The 18,141-nt window shown below is 37.2% G+C and overlaps 3 protein-coding genes across 5 annotated transcripts; 2 read left to right on the top strand and 1 right to left on the bottom strand.

Annotated features, from left to right (window-relative positions):
- Positions 1-1,332: 1,332 nt before the first annotated feature.
- On the top strand, positions 1,333-5,993 carry LOC18606838 (26S proteasome non-ATPase regulatory subunit 13 homolog B). The gene is made up of 6 exons (XM_007040678.3): positions 1,333-1,634; positions 2,387-2,833; positions 3,926-4,006; positions 4,669-4,865; positions 4,967-5,066; positions 5,431-5,993. The coding sequence occupies exons 1-6, from the start codon at positions 1,485-1,487 to the stop codon at positions 5,614-5,616; spliced, it is 1,161 nt and encodes a 386-aa protein (XP_007040740.1). The 5' UTR covers positions 1,333-1,484; the 3' UTR covers positions 5,617-5,993.
- Positions 5,994-6,319: 326 nt separating this feature from the next.
- XLG3 (extra-large GTP-binding protein 3) lies at positions 6,320-12,150 on the bottom strand. Of its 2 annotated transcripts, none has more exons than XM_018117751.2 (9): positions 11,906-12,150; positions 9,828-11,086; positions 9,565-9,702; positions 9,185-9,289; positions 8,926-9,105; positions 8,203-8,380; positions 7,657-7,904; positions 7,285-7,457; positions 6,320-7,083 (listed from the first exon to the last, which is right to left on the bottom strand). In XM_018117751.2, the coding sequence occupies exons 2-9, from the start codon at positions 10,788-10,790 to the stop codon at positions 6,489-6,491; spliced, it is 2,580 nt and encodes an 859-aa protein (XP_017973240.2). In that variant the 5' UTR covers positions 10,791-11,086; positions 11,906-12,150; the 3' UTR covers positions 6,320-6,488. The 2 variants fall into 2 exon arrangements, with proteins under 2 accessions (XP_017973240.2, XP_007040738.3); XM_007040676.3 differs by having other exon boundaries at positions 9,828-10,963.
- A 3,250-nt stretch (positions 12,151-15,400) lies between these two features.
- On the top strand, positions 15,401-17,669 carry LOC18606836 (Tetratricopeptide repeat (TPR)-like superfamily protein). Of its 2 annotated transcripts, none has more exons than XM_088804400.1 (2): positions 15,401-15,640; positions 15,799-17,669. In XM_088804400.1, exon 2 carries the CDS (start codon positions 15,827-15,829, stop codon positions 17,642-17,644), a length of 1,818 nt encoding a protein of 605 aa, XP_088660526.1. In that variant the 5' UTR covers positions 15,401-15,640; positions 15,799-15,826; the 3' UTR covers positions 17,645-17,669. The 2 variants fall into 2 exon arrangements, with proteins under 2 accessions (XP_088660526.1, XP_017973405.1); XM_018117916.2 differs by lacking the exon at positions 15,401-15,640 and having other exon boundaries at positions 15,911-16,109; positions 16,244-17,669.
- The last annotated feature ends 472 nt before the right edge of the window (positions 17,670-18,141 follow it).

Here is an 18,141-nt window from a genome sequence, read left to right as displayed (position 1 = left end):
GTGCTCAACAGCAGGGTTGAGAAGGTGTTTCCGAGGGCCACGAAAGCTTCCATGGTTCATCCTCTGCTTCCTTTGCTGATGTGATTCTCCAGCACCAACAACTCCAGTGGCAGCAGCAGCAGCAGCAGCAGCGGCTGGATGGATCGTTGTCAGGGACGCAAATACCAGGAGGAAAAGAAGAAGGGCCTTGATGCTCACCATCGCGTTTTCAGCTTCCCACGTTCTTGGTATGAGGAGTGGGTGAGGAGGGGTTCATAAAGAAAACCCAAAGGCATAATAATAACTAATAACTTTGCTTTGGGTGGAAGTCACAGAGGGAAATAATTCCAACTTTCCACTTCCACCACACCCTATATTGATTGCTGGACCCAAATATGGTTCGGGTTTGATTTGTGCCGGTGGGACGGGTTACTGTCCAAAGCTTTTTCTGAATTTTGGCAACTAATTAATAAAGTATAGATAAAGGTTGCTTTCAGAAATGAATATGATGATTGGTAAAGCCTAAGCGTGCTTCCTCCATCCTTCCTCATTTAATCTCCAACATGGTGGGCAATCAAAGGCCACCACGTGGATCTAGCTTGATTCAGTGGCTTTAAAAAACCTATAGCATAAAAAGGCTTGGCAAGCTTACCTGACTCTTTCCTCCTTATATAAGGGAAGGGATCATAACTTGTGTTATCCTTCTTCAAATCTCTCTTCTTTTCTTTAGCATTTTCTTGGAACAAGGATGAATTTCCCATGACTACAGTTACGATCATGATCATGCCCTATAATTATGATCATATATTATTATGTCACATCAATATATCATATCATCACGTTAATATATCATGTCAGCATGACATGTAATAAAATAATAAATAGCATTTTGATTAATAATAATTAATTAACTATTAGACGTAAGGGATTTAATTAAAAAAAATAACAGAATAAATATTTATTTGAATTTTTTTGAATAAGCTAAAAAAAATTGTAGGTATTATGTCTTTGGTGTATTATAAAATTTGGACATTTAACCCAAAAGTACTCAATTTGGGCTTTTTTAGGGTTGGGCCAAATCTATAAATTCATAGAATTTGAACTAAATATTGTTGGACCTTTTTGGGCTTTATCAAGAGAGGCCCAAATAGCAAAATCATTAGTTTGGACAAAATCGTGGGACTCAAATAAAGATATTTATTTTAAGGGTAGGCAAGAGACGTGCAACCACAAGGTAACCCGAAAAGGCCATTACGAACAGGCCCATTTGATGTTTAAAAGCGCTATATACCACAACACAACATTACAACCCGACCCGGAAAATAAGTCCTCTTTTTCTCGGGTTTCGTTATTCTTTTCTTTCAGCTCAAGACACAGAGAGAACAAAAGCTTTTTTTTTTTTTTTTTCATTTCCATAATTCAAATATATATAAATAGAGAGAAACTACGAACGCTTCATCTTCTATTTCGTTGTGTTCGACTCCGTGGCGGTGAAATCGGGATCGATGGCGGCCTTGGAATACCTAGAGACTCTTCGAAATGAGCACCCAGAGCTAGCCGACTGGTACAATTCTCTAGCAGATCTGTATCAGAAGAAGCTCTGGCACCAGCTCACTCTCAAGCTTGAGCAGTTCGTCGCTCTCACCGTCTTTCAGGTCTCCCTCTCTTGCTCTCTCTTTAGCCGTTGTGTGTCGGTTTGTTTGGGTTTAGGGTTTGTAGATCTCCAGATTAGGGTTTAAGATTTTGGGAGTTGGGGTTTTTGAGTGGAGTTGATTACTTTCTTTTCCTTTTTTTGTCTTTAATTGAGGGGTTAGGGTTTTGTTGTAGAATTGGGTTTTATTTTGGGATCTTGTTAGGGTGTTTAGTTCTGCTCTACCGTTTTCATTAGTTACTTTTTATTTTGTTTTAAATTGAAAAGAAAAAAATGTTTGTCTCTTTGATGTTCAATAACTCAAAGATGATTAAAGAAAGTAGTTACAGACTTACAGCTGGGTCTTGCCTCTTATTTTTAAATTGTAATGTTCTTGGGCTTAAAAGAGAGATATGAAAGGGGCAATTATTGTTAGCTTGTAAAATTTTTGCTAGTAAATCTTCTGGTTTACATGAGCTGTAGTGAAGGGTGGAAGTTAGCTAAAGCATATGAATTGTGAGACATTAGCTTTGAAAGCTTTGCACTTTTATTTTAGGAAAAGATTCTTTTCATAATTGTAGAATGGCAACTGTTAGGAGCAAGCAATCTATGTTACTTTTTTTTTTCCTCTTGTTTGGTACGGTACAAGTGGAAGGTTCAATCGTGTTTGATTGTTGTTCTCTTAGGTCATTCAGTGTATCTTGTTTGGATAATAATTACTCTGGAATGGGCTAGGTCATCTAACTTCGTATAATATTTGTTTGTCTTAAATTTCAGGCTGGAGATGCACTGATACAGTTGTATCATAATTTTATCACTGACTTTGAGACCAAGATTAATCTTCTCAAGCTTGCACATTTTGCTGTCATAGTTTCTCGGCAGTACGCAGAGAAAGAAGCTGCTATTTGTTATCTTGAAGGGGTGATCGAAAAGCTTCAGGCTACTAGAGAGCAGCGCATAGAAGAGCCAATTCTCTATATTAAGATGCAAATTGCCAAATTCAAGCTCGAGCAGGGTGACCAAAAGGAGTGCAAGAAACTTCTTGAAGATGGAAAGAGTACTCTCGACAGTATGACCGACATTGATCCATCTGTATATGCTAGCTATTATTGGGTTTCATCTCAATATTATAAATTTCGCCAAGAATTTGCCGAATTCTACAAAAGCGCTCTCCTTTATCTTGCTTACACATCAGTGGAGTCTCTCTCAGAATCTTTTAAGCTGGTATGCCTTCATACTTTATAGCTTTATATGTTTCCTGCCAGTACAATTTTACTGGCTTGTGATATTACCAGAGCTCATTAATTTTACTCATTTATCAAGCTTTGATGTTGCAAACTTCTTGTTGTTCAGAGTTCCCTCTAGAAATCATTGCTTTCTGTAGTAATTGTTTTATCCCCTGATTCTTGTGCAGCAGTGCCTCTGATGTCTAGACTCAAGTCTTTATAGTTTGAACCTTTTCTTTCATGCTGCATCCCTTCTCTTATGTCCAATATCTAAAATTTTATCTTAACATGGATGAACTGAGTTGGCAGGTATATGTTCGAAAATAGAGCCTGCATAAAAAATAGCATACCTGTAAAGCTGATTATGATTCGAGTTGGCAGGTATACGCTTGACAATAAAACCTGCATAAAAATGGCATACCTATAAAGCTGATCGTGAGATGGTGATATGCTTAAGTATTTTGCTTTCCAGCTGAAGGCTTAGGTTGGACTTTCCTTAGACCCCAGTCATAAAAAATGGATGGATAATAAATAAATTAAAGAAAGTTTGATGGGAATCTGTAGTATCATGGCACTTATAGTTTATTTTATCATATTCTTCTTACTTTTTTAAAAGCAAGTGCTCCTATTTTAGATTAAAAAGGTTTCGTTGAAAATAATAAGCAGTTTTGGATGGAATCAATTTGAATTTTTAGTGGCTATTTGATATAATTTAGAAGGTCATACCATTTGCCTTCAGTGGTTGAGTATGTTGTGTTCCTCTCAACAGACATCCAAAGTGCACTGCCCATTTTCTAGTTGTTCCTCACAAGCATTGAGGAATGGAGAGTTACCTGGTATTATACCAGATATAGCCAATGGCTTCTTGCAAGCTCAAGCTATCTCTTATGGAAGATCATTACATATATAATGATTTTTTATGACCATAGCAAACATAGCAAGTTATTTTTATTACTTTATAGAAAAAGATTGTGTGTGTACATGTATGCATGTATGTATGTATGTATGTATTGTTTAGCTTATAATTGGTCAGTAGATATATTTATCTTTGACTTCATTTCATCTTATTTTAATCTGTTTCCTTATATAGGATCTGGCATTTGATCTGTCGCTTTCTGCTCTTTTGGGAGATAAAATCTACAACTTTGGAGAACTGCTTGCTCATCCTATTGTAAGAACAACTTACTCAAGCTACTTAACTTCACTATATATTGCATCTGAATTTTTTCCCAGGCAAAGTAGTTTCATGTAACTGCAGTTGTTTTCCCTCCTCTTTAATTTACATGATATTCATGTTTATTGTTTCCTTTTCTAATGAGTCAAGCATGTATAAGTTAACTTTTAATGGCTGATACTGCAATTTGTCTGATATAATGCCATCAATGGTTCATTAAGAGGCTTATTTCTGGTTTTTCATTTAAAATCTGATATTAGTTTTAATCTAGTTTGGGCTGTTTAATCAAGCTTTCATTAGATGAAGAATGTAGATGATCATCGTGTCTGTAGAGAGCTCTTCAAAACTTTGGTGGAGATTATCAATATAGTGCTTGATTAAGAATATGTGGCATTTATGATGTTCTGATGAGATGTATGTGGAGTTTCAAGGGTGGCTAAGTAGTGATGGAAAAGGTCCATCTGATAAGAGGTTCTTTCCATTTTGTATTTCCTTTTATGCTATTACAGTTCCATGCTTATTTTTCATTGTGGATGTTGTTAGAGGTGATGTGAAAGGCCACTCTAGTGTTTTAGGTTTTGTTCCTTCTGAATTTTTTTGCATTACTGTTTTTACCTTTGTTATGTTTGAGATGTTGACATCCTTGGCATCTTTTACAGATAAAGAGTCTTCTGGGTACCAAAGTTGAGTGGCTTTACTATATCCTCCAGGCCTTCAACTCAGGGGATTTAGTTCGCTATCAAGAATTGTGTCGTGTGCACAATGCTGCATTGAGGGCTCAACCAGCCTTGGTTGAGAATGAGAAGAAGCTATTGGAAAAAATAAATATTCTATGCTTAATGGAGATTATCTTCAGGTGTGTCTGTTTGCAGGTGTCTTCTAATAGACCAGGTCAGAGTAAGTTGCTGATATCTGTATGTATAGTTAAAAGCTAAACTCCTCTTTGTTTTCCTGTAGCCGCCCATCCGAAGATCGAACTATTCCATTAAAAGTTATTGCTGAGCGAACAAAACTGTCGATTGAGGATGTTGAGCATCTTATCATGAAGAGCCTATCTGTAAGTTAAAACATTCATCAGATTTGTTCAGTCTTTTGTTTTTACACATTTCCTTTTCCTTTTTCGTTAATTTCTTCTTCGTGACACCTTGATAGGAAATAAGGGTGGCAGAATTCGTACTTAATCGCCAAACTTTTGGATGTAAACTAAGGGGAATACAAATTATTAGGGACACAAATAAAAAAGAATAAAAACAATTTTCAGGACTTGAAATTATGGGAGAAAAGATTATGGTAAACTTGTAGAAGTCCACTCTGTCCATTTCTTTTCATATGGGCTTTGCATCATTATATACATTTGGTTGTTTAGAAAGATAGAAATCCGAAAGGTAACTTTTATAACCTTTATGAGAACTTCACTACAGGTTCATCTGATTGAGGGCATAATTGATCAAGTTGAGGGAACTGTTCATGTCTCCTGGGTGCAGCCGAGAGTTTTGGGAATACCACAGATCAAATCCTTGCGAGACCGGTTGGATAATTGGGTGGGCAAAGTACACACTGCTTGGTTATCGATTGAGGCTGAAACGCCTGATCTTGTTGCATCATGATTTTTTTCCCTAGTTCCTTTTGTGCCCATTGTAACAATTTCGTAATTTGAAGAAAGAACAAAAAAGGAAAGGCAATGGTGAGCAATGAGGATGGAGTCTAGTGTAAGTCGTGTGGGGAGTGGAGCCAACTTTGTATGCTTCCTTTAAAGATACTACTTGATCCTTTTCTTAAATCATTCTTCTCAAAGGAGCGGCTCTTGTACTTTTCAGTTTTCAGCATTTGTTGGATCTACAATGGCACTGGCATGCCTAAGGATACGGTCAGATTTGAAAACAGCATCCTTTTCTTTTTTAAGGTGGTTCTTCCAACTTTTGTATTGGGATTTTTCGTTAGATACAATCAGATATGATCCACTTTTATGTGGATTTTTAGTTCAGTTTCATTTCAGAAACTTCATTTTATTCATAAATTAGGTTGTTTGGCTTGCATGTGCACTGTCAAATTTGCATTGAGCTCAAGTTGATCCCCTTCGGACTCATCAGCTTCTGTAAAGAATGGCCTTAGAGTGCCCGTTCCATCTGCTAATAACATAACGCAGGTGCTTTGGATGGTAAATGTAAAGGCATTCCTTAATGAAACGCATCTGCTATTGGCTTGTGGTTTATATTATGTTGCATTTGAGAAAAGTGCAGATACACCCTTCAAAATCTCACCTTGAGGCAAGACTATCGCAGTTTGGGAAACGAGCTGATGAACCACGCATGAAAAAGAATCAACCTGACACACCTTTGCCGATATCATTTACTCGAAATTGTAGAAAAAAAAAATTACAAACCGCTATCCTTATTTGATAGAGCATAGAGGCAAGCGCTTGTGGGTTCTACAACTTTCATTATATATGGAAGAATACAAATAAATTCCAAATGCAACATCATTCTTGCCTCACGAATGGCGAGGAGCTGATGTCCGTGCTGTAAAATGAATCTTCTCCTCCATAGTAGTTTTCGTCTTTCTCCTCTTCCCACTTGAGAACCTCCCTTATATACTTAAATGCTTCATCGATGGTCACCCGGTGGTCCCTTGCCCTAGCTTGCCACACAAAAAGTTTCTGTCCAGTAAGGGATGCATAAAGATCCTTGAACTTCACTGCAATGTAGAAGTAAGCCTGCTGAGCCAGGGACTGATGGTTATGGAGAGGCCTCACCGGACTGAAATCATTGAACCACTCGCAAGTGCTTAAGGGCACCCGATTCACTTTGTCCTCAAAGAGATCATACTTGTTTAGTATCAACACAAAAGGGGTCTCCTTGAAGCAAGGGTGCCTTATCATTGTTTCAAATAGCTCTTTGGTCTGCATCATCTTATTTTGAAGTAGTGCTCCACTGCCACTACTCTCTGGAGCTATCCACATCTGATCGTAATCACTAAGTGCCACACAGAAGACTACCACACGGACATCTTCAAACATTTCCACCCACTTGCACCCCTCATTCATCCCTTTTGCATTTACCCTTATAAGTTGATACCTGTAAATAGCAAAAATGCAAAAGTAGCTTAGAGATTAAAGATCTCATATGCTTTGGGGTTAAAATATGTACGAGTATGAATATTAGGAAAAAACACGTATCCTATTGACAAAGAACAGAATAGTGGATAGCTACATGATACCGAAACAAATCTGAAAATCTTTCATACACGACAATAACAGAATCACAGGAAAGAATTACTTGGTCAGGGGCTGGGAGGGAGCTTCCAAATTGTCTGTGTAGGTTTCGGACATTGGACTACGATCATCGAGTGAAAACTCTATGAAAGCCAAACCATTCCCTTGGGTGACCCCTTCAGCATAAAGAATGTCACGATCAGAAGGTTCATATTCATTGCTTGACACCTCAACAGCCTGAAGGAAACAAAAGCATATCACATAAGCCACAGATATTGCTGTGGAATTGAGTTCACTTGTTTTGGAATCTTCTTCGAGTTGAATAACTAGAAATATCAAATGACAGTAATAAAATTTGGCAACAATGAAATCAATATATCCAACATAAAATGTAAAACATGGGGCCACAAAGTCAACAAAAAATAAGATGACATACCCTGCTTAAGAAATACTCTGCAACATCTGGAAGAAAGTGAAGCTCATCTTTTCTTTTATATGTTTGCTGTATAGCAGGATCTTTCCACAACTCCTCAACTAATGGAGCATACTCACGTGTTGCTGCAGGGAAAAATGCATCCAAATCCCCGGTGGCTATAATGTCCAGCAGCCAGTCAGAAAAATGCTTTAGCCTTGGGTTGATAGAATAGACACACTGGTTAGTTTCACCAAAATCGACCTCTCCATCTGTAACAAGATTAAGGTATCATTTATAAGTTGAAAGAGTTGCAATGATGTTAAATGATTCTTTTTGTTTTTGGCCACTGTGAGAGACCTTTGAAGCATCATCATGTACTAAACTTCTACAAAGCACATGTCAAAAACTTTTTCCCCCTTCCCTCTCTGCTACTTAAAAAACAGAACAAAGCAGTCTGCACATGAAAGACTCTAGGGCATAAAATGTCTTATTTGGAAGTAACAAGTTCTACTTAAGCTCAAGACTATATATAAAGTCAGAAAAAGTTTGGATGTTGGCAAACATTACTTGCTTCACAGTTCTGATTATCGGAACCTAGTTCTCGTATTTGACACATAGCTTCGTCCTCAAACCGCTCCCGCCCATCCAGCAATATGCTAAGATATCTGTACATATTGCTCTGGATCATCAACTTGATATCCTGCAGTTCATCTGCAGAAAACCCATTTCCATACAAAAATTTTGCCTGTGCAATAATGCATAGTGAACATTAGAGAAATGGCATCAACTGGACGGAAAGACAGTAACGACTACTTCTGTATGCTGAATTTGGTAAATGACATAGTTCTCTAGAAGATGCTAGTCACTGGATTTTATCAGTTAAGAGCAATGGAGAATTTTCCCTAGGCTTAATCATCCACACACCATAAGACCAATTGTTCCTAAACCAAGAAAGCAAGAAGGAAAAAGGAAATTCAGAACAGTTTATTCATATCCCACCAAACAGCCAGCCCATGCCATGGAAAAACATTGTTGAACTATATGCCAAACCATAATTCTAAAGTTTGCATAGACTGCACATCCTTAGTTATTCCACATCTACTAGTGGAATGGGACAACAGACATTCTTCATGTTCATGCAAGATATACATGCCAACTTCCATCTAGGCAATAAATTTCTCAAGTGATGTTAATTGTATATTCCATGCATCTTAAACTTAATTGGAATAGCATCATACAGCATAATTTTTGGAATAAAATAGTCAATTAGCAACAAATAGAAGGCCAAACCTGCTTGAATATGGTGCTGGTTCCAGAGCCCTGAAGCCCAAGTAGAAGAAGCTTCTGGATTTTTTTCTGCTCAAGGTAATTTGGAACAGTAGTATAATTGCTAGCCTCCTCTCTTGGTCCTTGAGGTTGACCATGGAGCACAGGCAAAGAGAACAAGGTACTGACAAAACGAGTTGATGCCTGTCTAGCAAAATCCAAATCCAAATCATATCACATAGAATACTCATGACACAATTTAGGCTGTTGGAAGTTTACATACCTTCTCCCAAATGTTTCCTCTAATGTTATTTTGACCTTCTTCCTCATACCGCCCATCATCATAGACCCAAAAATGAGTGTCACGTGGACACTGCACATTTGCCAACTGAAAATAATGAAGGGATACATCAATAATTAATTAAAATAAAATGAAGAAATGCCTTTGATATAACATTTTATTCCCATTCACATTTTATCAGATGCTGATGCTAAACAGATACTAAGATGTCAAAAAGAAAATGCATAATACAGAAGAGTGAGACATTTTAGTGTTTCTTAAAAAGAATCTGTTACTTCTAAATGGTTATGATAAAGAATCAACAAGGGAAATTAATGATTTTACAAATTCAAGTTACTTGGATAATAGCTTTTATATATTACCTTTAGCACCCTCAATTCAAGTTTCGTAATTTCCCGACCATTGATATAGACTTCAGTATTGCCATTGCTTGCATCAGGCATAAGCTTCCCAGTGAAATTTAAGTTTGAACTAATAATCCGATCTGGTTTTTCTCCTTCCTGCAAATCAATAAGAAGAGGTGATCAAATCAAGTCCCCACCTTCTGGATGTTTACCATTCTTATTTGTTCAATTACAGATGGCCAAGTGAAATATAAAATACCATATCACAAATACGAACTTACCTTTCCCCAGAGACCAGATTCCTTGTCATACCAATATCTACCAGGCTTCAACTTCCTAGGAGGTAAAGGGCATCCAAGTAATTCTGCCATCTCTTCTGGCTTTAGCGGAAATCCATTCACAATTAGCTGCTCTGGTCGGAGCTGATTAGCAGAACATTCTTTCTCCGCTTTCATGATCTGTTTTACCTCCAGAGGACTGAGTAATCGGGACAAGAGCCTAGAATGTTTACCTAGTCTGTACCGCTTTGATTCATCAATTGGCTGGCCAATGCATGTCACACATTTCCGTCCTTCAGGCATTGAGCCCATTGCCCTAAGCACACAATTGCTGCAATACTTAGCGTCACAAACCAGGCATGATTCCTTGGTTTCCCATTTTCTCTTACCACAACGATAACAAACTCTTCTTTTTTTCTTCTTTTCTTTTGAAACCCCAACATATTCAGGAAAAACTGGCTTCTCCAAATCCACCTCTTTCCTCTCTGACCTTTCAACTGTATTAAATGTGACAACTGGCACTCTCTTTACTTCATTAACTTGTTTGGGAGGATTACTCTGAGGATTGCGAACTGAACCAGGAGAAGCTGAAGGAGAAGCTGAAGAAAAATCAGGGTTTTGCAACACAGACACTACTGACTCAGAGCTTGCTGAAACCCTTGGACTCTGAGTAGGCGGACTTGTGACACCAGCAATATAAGAAACTGGTAAGGGGATCGGTTCAATCACTGGGGGACCAGCATTAGCAACTGACCTTTGAGACTCCGATAGTGGTTCTGCAGTAGGAATAGCACGTGAATTTACATCAAGAGGCTCAACTCTGGGTACTTCATAAGCAACTGGAGGACCCTTATACTCCATAGCTATAGAGTAATCAAGCTCTGATGAATCTTCTGGGAGAGAGGCACCTGGTGGAAGCATCTTTCTGACCAATTCTTTCCAACTCTCACCCTCCTTCTGCTCCATTTCTTCCAATATAAAACCAAAGTGCTATATGCCGGGCTAGAGTCTCAAGCTACAATTTCTCAAGTATTAGCCATATTGATCCAACTATGCTCTTTAACATTCAGATATTAGCTTGGACATCCTCGTAGCTTCTGACAGAATAACATGAGAAGATAACTTGCAACTCAAATTACCTGGAAAGCAATCACCAGAACAGTGAATTCTTGGGGCCCTTTTGCGATGCTTACTTGAAATGAAACCAGAAATAGCCACCGCACAACCAGAATTCAACATATAAATTGTCAACCTATGAAAGCCTTCAAGTTTGAAAGGATAAATTGGAAAAGATCAATCATTTGACCCGAATTAAATGAAGCAAAAGCATATTCACCGCATATGTTGGCATTTTTTAAAAATTTCAATTGACCTACATATAGCTGAAAGCCTGAAACATTTAGTCTCCTGGTAAGCAACTAACTAAACCAATTGGCTGTCAGATAAGAAAAATTAAAATCGAAACTAAAGGGCATTCCAACTTATAAGTCCAGGAGAAGACTTTTAACTACAATATACTAAAGCCATACAATATTGTTAAAATAATAGTCAAATAACACAGATTCATGTTAAAAATATAGGACATTTTTAACTAAAAGAAAGCCAGAGAGAGAGAGAGAGAAGTAAGATTGAATTTATTCATAGTCAAACAATAGACATTTCAAGCTGAATATGAACTAAAATTAAATATTTGAGAGCCTTGCAAGTCTTTTCAGCTAAAACTAGCACAATAAAAGAAAATTAGAACAACAAAATTGAATCAGTCAACAGTCAAAAACTTTAGCAGTCATATATGAGCTCGTGAAGCTTCAAGACACAGGAAAAGCCACTTATACTTGTCCAAACATTGAAATATCAGGGTCAAACAAATATAGTAGTATACCAGACCCAGAAAAAAAAAAAGAAAAAAAACCCCTAGGAGCTGAAAAACCAAGGCTCATTCAAGCACAGCAAAAAGGGATCAAAACAAAAAGAAAATGATAAAATACCCTTTTTTGAGCTCATCTTGCCACTTTCTAAAGTGATTGGAGATAAAAGCAAAGTGTAGAAAGAAAATGGGAAAGTCAAGAGAGAAAAGATACCTGAAAGAAGAGGACAAAAACTGAAAGTAAATCTCAGAGAGAAAGAAGCCCGGCTTCAAAAATCTATGAGTAAGAAACTTAAAGAAGGAGAAGAAAACTAGAAAAGCTCTTTGCTTTCTGAGCTTCTTTGAATTATTTCGTTTCTGTGCTTTGAAGAACTCAAAGAAACGAAATCCCAGATGGAAAATTTACTAAACCTTTAAAAGCCCCTCTGCACAAAAAAGAGAAAGCCATTTGTAGAGAGAGAACTGTAGAGAGAGAGAGAGAGAGAGAGTATGATGATACGGTGACGGTGAAAACTACAGGCAGAGAGGGAGAGAGAAACGTGGGCCCCACTTTCATATTTTTTTTTGGTTTATTTTCTTTACACAGTAGTATGAGTAGTTACGGTGTTGTGAGCTCGTGTGGGGGTTGATTTTCACTCTCGTATCGTTCGCGCGTTTGGTGGAAGTGATGTCGAACCGCACGACCAAGATATTTGTTTCTCCGGAGGCTTGTTGGGTCACGCGCTTCTTAGGAGCGTGGGAGATACTCCTCCATCTTTCTTGTTTGGGGGGGCGTTGAAATTGTGGTTCAGGTATGGGCCAGGTTAGACCTGGATGGGACCGGGCTCGATCCTGATATGGCCTTTATAATTTCATAATTTATAAGTAAGATATTTAAAATTATATTTCGTGCAATCAATTTTACATGATGTGATCTTTTATATAATGACAAAAAACATATAATAGTTAACCATAGGAAAAAAAATAAATTTATATTTTATATCGTCCAATAATTCATACAAATATTAAAATATCCAATCATTTGACTCAAATAATATATTTAAACTCTACTCAAAATAGCAAAAATTGAATTCTCTTTCTTTCAACCTAAAATATAAATAATAAAATAAAATATTTTATTCGACCTATTATTGTTAAAAAATAAATTAAATAAAATTATTTTATAATTTCCATTCTTTATATATAAGTGTTTGTGTGCATCCATGTGTAAAGAAAAGGGACAATTATAGTAGTAAATATATTTGAATTTTTTTAGTCATATATTTTTATTTCTTATACAAAAAAAAAGATGAAATTTAACTTTTAATGTCTGAATTTTAACCTCTTTTTTAATTTTAATGAAATCAATATAAAAAATATCATATTCGTCATATATATATATATATATATAAAGTCTAAAATTGCAAAGAAAAAAGAAAAAAAGGAAAAATAAAGTTGAAAGTACCTTGGATAATGCAAGTGAAGGAGGGAGCAGTACTAGAGTGAGGCAATGTTTTATTTTCTAAAAGGTATGCCACTTTGAGTTTGACCATAAACAAATGGATAGCCCACTTGTTCTTAAATGTTTGTATCTTTTTAATTTTTATAAAATTATAAAATAAAATTTTTGATATTAATATATTCTATATTAAATTTTTTAGAAAAATTATAATATAAATATAAAAAAATAGTATATAATAGTACATAGTTTTCCTTTTTTAAAAGGTAAAGAAAATTAATAATGTCAAATATGATAGTCAATGAATACAAATTGGCAAAGGGGACATGAGAGAGGACGGTAATTAATGTGAAATGGGGACCATTGAATGAGAAAGGAAAATGTGATCTGAAGTGTCCCAACAAACAAAGACAGTCAGGGTTTATTGGGGTGCTGCACTGGTATTTTATCATTGGTTTGGGACCATTTTCTTTGTCTTTACATCTCGTGGTAACATGTCATTCCCTTGACTATGGGTTTGGTCACCCTTTTCGCCTAGTCCATTTCATCAAACACAGCCTTTTGATTTGCTTCAAGAAAAGGGCATGGTTTTCATATTTTTATGCAACGACCCATGAAAGCACCCAAGGCTCCAACTAGCCTAAATCTTTGACCTAAATCTAAACCTAAACCATTTTTTCTCGATTTGTTCTTTGCCATTTTTGAGTCAAAACAATTTTATTCTTCTTCTTCAAGTTGTTGGGGTTCGAGAATTCTTACAGCTTAATTAAAGTATTTAAACACTTTTAATTTGTTATTGTTTCCTTATTTTTTTTATACAATGGTTTTAGCTTAGAATCATAGTCAGATGGTCGGGTTGGAGCCTCCGGGTGGACAAACCTTATGGGGAGATCTACCGCTGGCAAATATTTTTGAGGATGACCCCATTTGCTGTTGCTTTCTAGGATTCTTTTAGAGGTTTAGTCTTTTTCTCTTAGTGTCATGAGTATGAAAATATATTCCACTATTTCAAGCATTTTAAAAAAATATTTATACAATATAAAATATCTTACGAGTCGTTAAAAAAAATTCTATTTATCTATTCCACGGTCTATTGTAACACTGTCTAAGGATACAAACTTAGTACGTTTAAAAATGAAATGCATCGTACTTTTATGGAGATGGTGAAACTAGGTATCAATATGATTCGAGCCAAACCAAGGAATTGAAGCAATATATACACATAAAGAAAAAGGTTGTACAATCATTGCTCTCTGTGAAAACAATAGTTCAATAGTATCGACTCCTTATTTCTGATTTGAAAATTTTAAATTGGAATCTTTGATTATGGAAACAATAAAAAGAAAACGAAAAAAAAGAGGAGGGAGTTCTAAGTCCTTGCAATGCAGGATGGTAATAATCATTTCTGCTACCTACTATCAGCACATGAACATGAATGCATGCAGAGAATTCAGAATGTAAAGGGTCCCAAAAAAAAAAATGGAGGGATCGATGCGGCTCAGCTCCTGGCCTCCTGCTATTGTACGGTCGATACTCGACCAATGCCTTCCCTCCAACAAACCAGGTATCCTAGACCCGTCACATTTGATGTGAACCATTCAGAATTGGATCAATCATTTTGAAGGTTAATTCGTTCCTAGTTCTAAGCCAGTTATCCTAGTGTTCACCAAAACGTCAGCTAGGGCTACCGCGGCTGCCATGGCCCAAGCCTTCAGGATCTTGACTCCTAGAGGTTAATGGGCTGAAAATCTTAGCCTAAGCATGTATGGGATTTGAACACCAAACCCAATTTATATTCCACGCTTTTGGGTTCTCCTGGTCCAAGATTAACTAAGCCTAAAGTTTGTAAGTTATTTAGATCAGCATCAAGCTTGTGTCTTTCATTTTTACTTTTATTATTTTTTTAAGATAAATTTTCCTTCTAATTTTAATGCTTGAATACTATGCTCCTGCTGCTCTATGATCGCCTCAATTCCTACACAAGATTGAACTATTTATTTTGCAGAAGTGTAACAAGGTTTGTGCAGGGAAACATCCTTAAATTAACTGATTGTTCTTGCAGTGAAACATGCTGATATTTTCTTAGTTGAGGTGACCATGGGGCAGGAGCATATTCACAGGTTTATATGTTTTTTTACCTTCAGACGTGTGGTTGTTGTTTTATAGGTCCATAGTGCTGAGATGGCAAGATATGATAGGCCCCTGAAAACTCGAAGAAGGAATCTAATGAAGCCAAAGTCTTCCCAAACATTATCCTATCCAGAATCTACTCGTCCCATAATCTGACCTAAACTTCCCTGGCTGGGATTCTCTTTTCAATCCCATGGATGACATTCAAACTCCTTTAATAAACTCTTCTCACACTACTTCCAAAGCTGCTGCAAATTCATTCTCGTTTCACTTTTGTTCTGATTTCAGTCCAACTTCAAGCTGTGTTTCTCAAGTTGAGATCACTAAATACCATAATCTCAAATTCTGTCACTTTTGCCGATCTCCTTGCTAGCACCAAAGGTCATAAATTTCACATTGTCATTTTCCCATCTCTTTTTTGTCATCAATGTTGTTTTCTTCACTTTTTTCCTCTAATTTCTGTCCCTCTTTTACATGGAAATTTGATTGTTGTTGAAAAGAAGGTTATGGTTCTCATATTATTCCATATGGCAGTTTAGATTGGTAAACCATGATGTAGATAACAGGATGCCTGGGACTTCAGTCCTTCAGCAAACCAAGTTCTTTTCACTACCTGCAGATCCACCACAAAGCCCAGAGTTGAGTTTGAGGTTGAAGGAGCAAGAGTGCTTTTCTATCCTGAAGAGGTGCAAGAACATGGAAGAATTCAGGCAAGCTCATGCCCAGATCGTCAAGTGGGGTTTCTTTTGGAACTCCTTTTGTGCAAGCAATCTAGTGGCTGCGTGTGCCCTCTCAGATGGTGGTAGCATGGACTATGCCTGTTCAATTTTTCAACAAATTGATGAACCGGGTACTTTTGAATTCAATACCATGATTAGAGCTCATGTCAAAGACATGACCTTTGAGGAAGCTTTAGTTTTTTATTATGAGATGCTTGAAAAAGGAGTTGAGCCTGATAATTTCACTTATCCTGCTCTTTTCAAGGCATGTGCCTGTTTACAGGCACAAGAAGAAGGAAAGCAAATTCATGGGCATGCATTTAAGCTTGGCCTTGAAAGCGATTTGTATGTGCAGAACAGCTTGATCAATATGTATGGCAAATGTGGGGAGATAGAACATTCTTGTGCAATCTTTGAGCAAATGGATCAAAAGAGTGTTGCTTCTTGGAGTGCTATTATTGCAGCACATGCTAGTTTTGGAAAATGGTACGAGTGCTTGATGATGTTTGGGAACATGAGTAGTGAGGGATGTTGGAGGCCTGAAGAAAGCACACTGGTTACTGTGCTCTCTGCTTGTACTCATTTGGGTGCTCTTGATTTGGGGAAGTGCACACATGGGTCCTTGCTGAGGAACATTAGTGAACTCAATGTTATAGTACAGACATCCTTGATGGACATGTATGTCAAATGCGGGTGTTTGGAGAAAGGTCTATCACTCTTTCGGAAAATGGGCAACAGGAGCCAAATGTCCTATACTGTAATGATTTCAGGACTTGCCATGCATGGACATGGTGCGGAAGCTCTAAGGATATACTCAGAGATGCTCAAAGATGGTCTGGACCCGGATGATGTTGTCTACGTGGGTGTATTAAGTGCTTGCAGTCATGCTGGCCTTGTTGATGAGGGCTTCCGATGCTTTGACAGAATGAAATCTGAGCATGGTATAACACCAACAGTTCAGCATTATGGTTGCATGGTAGACCTCATGGGAAAAGCTGGGATGATCAATGAAGCTCTTGAGTTTATCAAGAGCATGCCTATCAAGCCCAATGATGTGGTCTGGCGGAGCCTTCTCAGTGCTTGTAGAGTTCATTGTAACTTGGAAATAGGAGAGATTGCAGCTAAGCATCTTTTCCAGTCAAAGTCACAAAATCCTGGTGACTATGTGATACTGTCAAATATGTATGCACGAGCTCAAAGGTGGCAGGAGGTGGCTAAAATTCGGGTGGAAATGGCGAGAAAGGGTTTGCACCAGGTGCCAGGTTTTAGCCTGGTTGAGGTGGGGAGAAGAATCCACAAGTTTGTTTCACAAGACACGTCTCATCCTCAATGCGTAAGTGTCTACGAGATGATTCACCAGATGGAATGGCAGCTAAAATTTGAAGGTTATTCCCCAGATACATCACAGGTATTGCTTGATGTAGATGAAGAAGAGAAGAGACAGAGACTGAAAGGCCATAGTCAGAAGTTAGCAATTGCATTTGCGCTCATACATACATCTCAGGGTTCTCCTATAAGAATAGCTAGAAACCTCAGGATGTGCAATGACTGTCATACGTATACCAAACTAATATCCCTCATCTATGAACGTGAAATTACAGTAAGAGATCGTAATCGGTTCCACCATTTTAAAGATGGCACTTGTTCTTGTAGGGATTACCGGTGAAATGATAAAATTCCCATCATCATCATTTCCTTCCCTCTGCCTTGAAATGCTATTTCCTTCTATACAAACTCGATAAAAAAGAAAATTGTTCTACAAAAGACTGAAGAAACATAAATCAGAAGTTGTTTTAACCACATCTTTTCTTGCTAAAAGATTGTGTTTCAGAATAATGAAGATAATAATTTCAGAGTTTTGAGAACCGTTTCAGAATAATGAGGATAATGGCAGAGTTTTGAAGACTGTGAACCAAGCCTGGAAGCAATCACTACAAAAGTTGTTCAGGATGTGCTATTACCTAACTATACAAAACTTTAAGGTGCAGATAGGACCTTTGCTCATGTTGCAAATCCGGGTTAGCCTTATGCATGAAGTAGAGATCATTGGATGGTCTTCACACCAAAAATATTGCTAAACAAACTTGAAATTCAGAAGCTGATTATAGCCTCCCATCTCAACTAGTTGCTCAAGTTCTGCAGTGAAAAATTCTGGGACCATCT

Source organism: Theobroma cacao, chromosome 3, assembly GCF_053813885.1.
Source record: "Theobroma cacao isolate CCN51 chromosome 3, ASM5381388v1, whole genome shotgun sequence".
Lineage (NCBI taxonomy): Eukaryota > Viridiplantae > Streptophyta > Magnoliopsida > Malvales > Malvaceae > Theobroma > Theobroma cacao.
The sequence above is the reverse complement of the archived record's forward strand: the minus strand, read 5'-3'. Positions and strand labels throughout refer to the sequence as shown.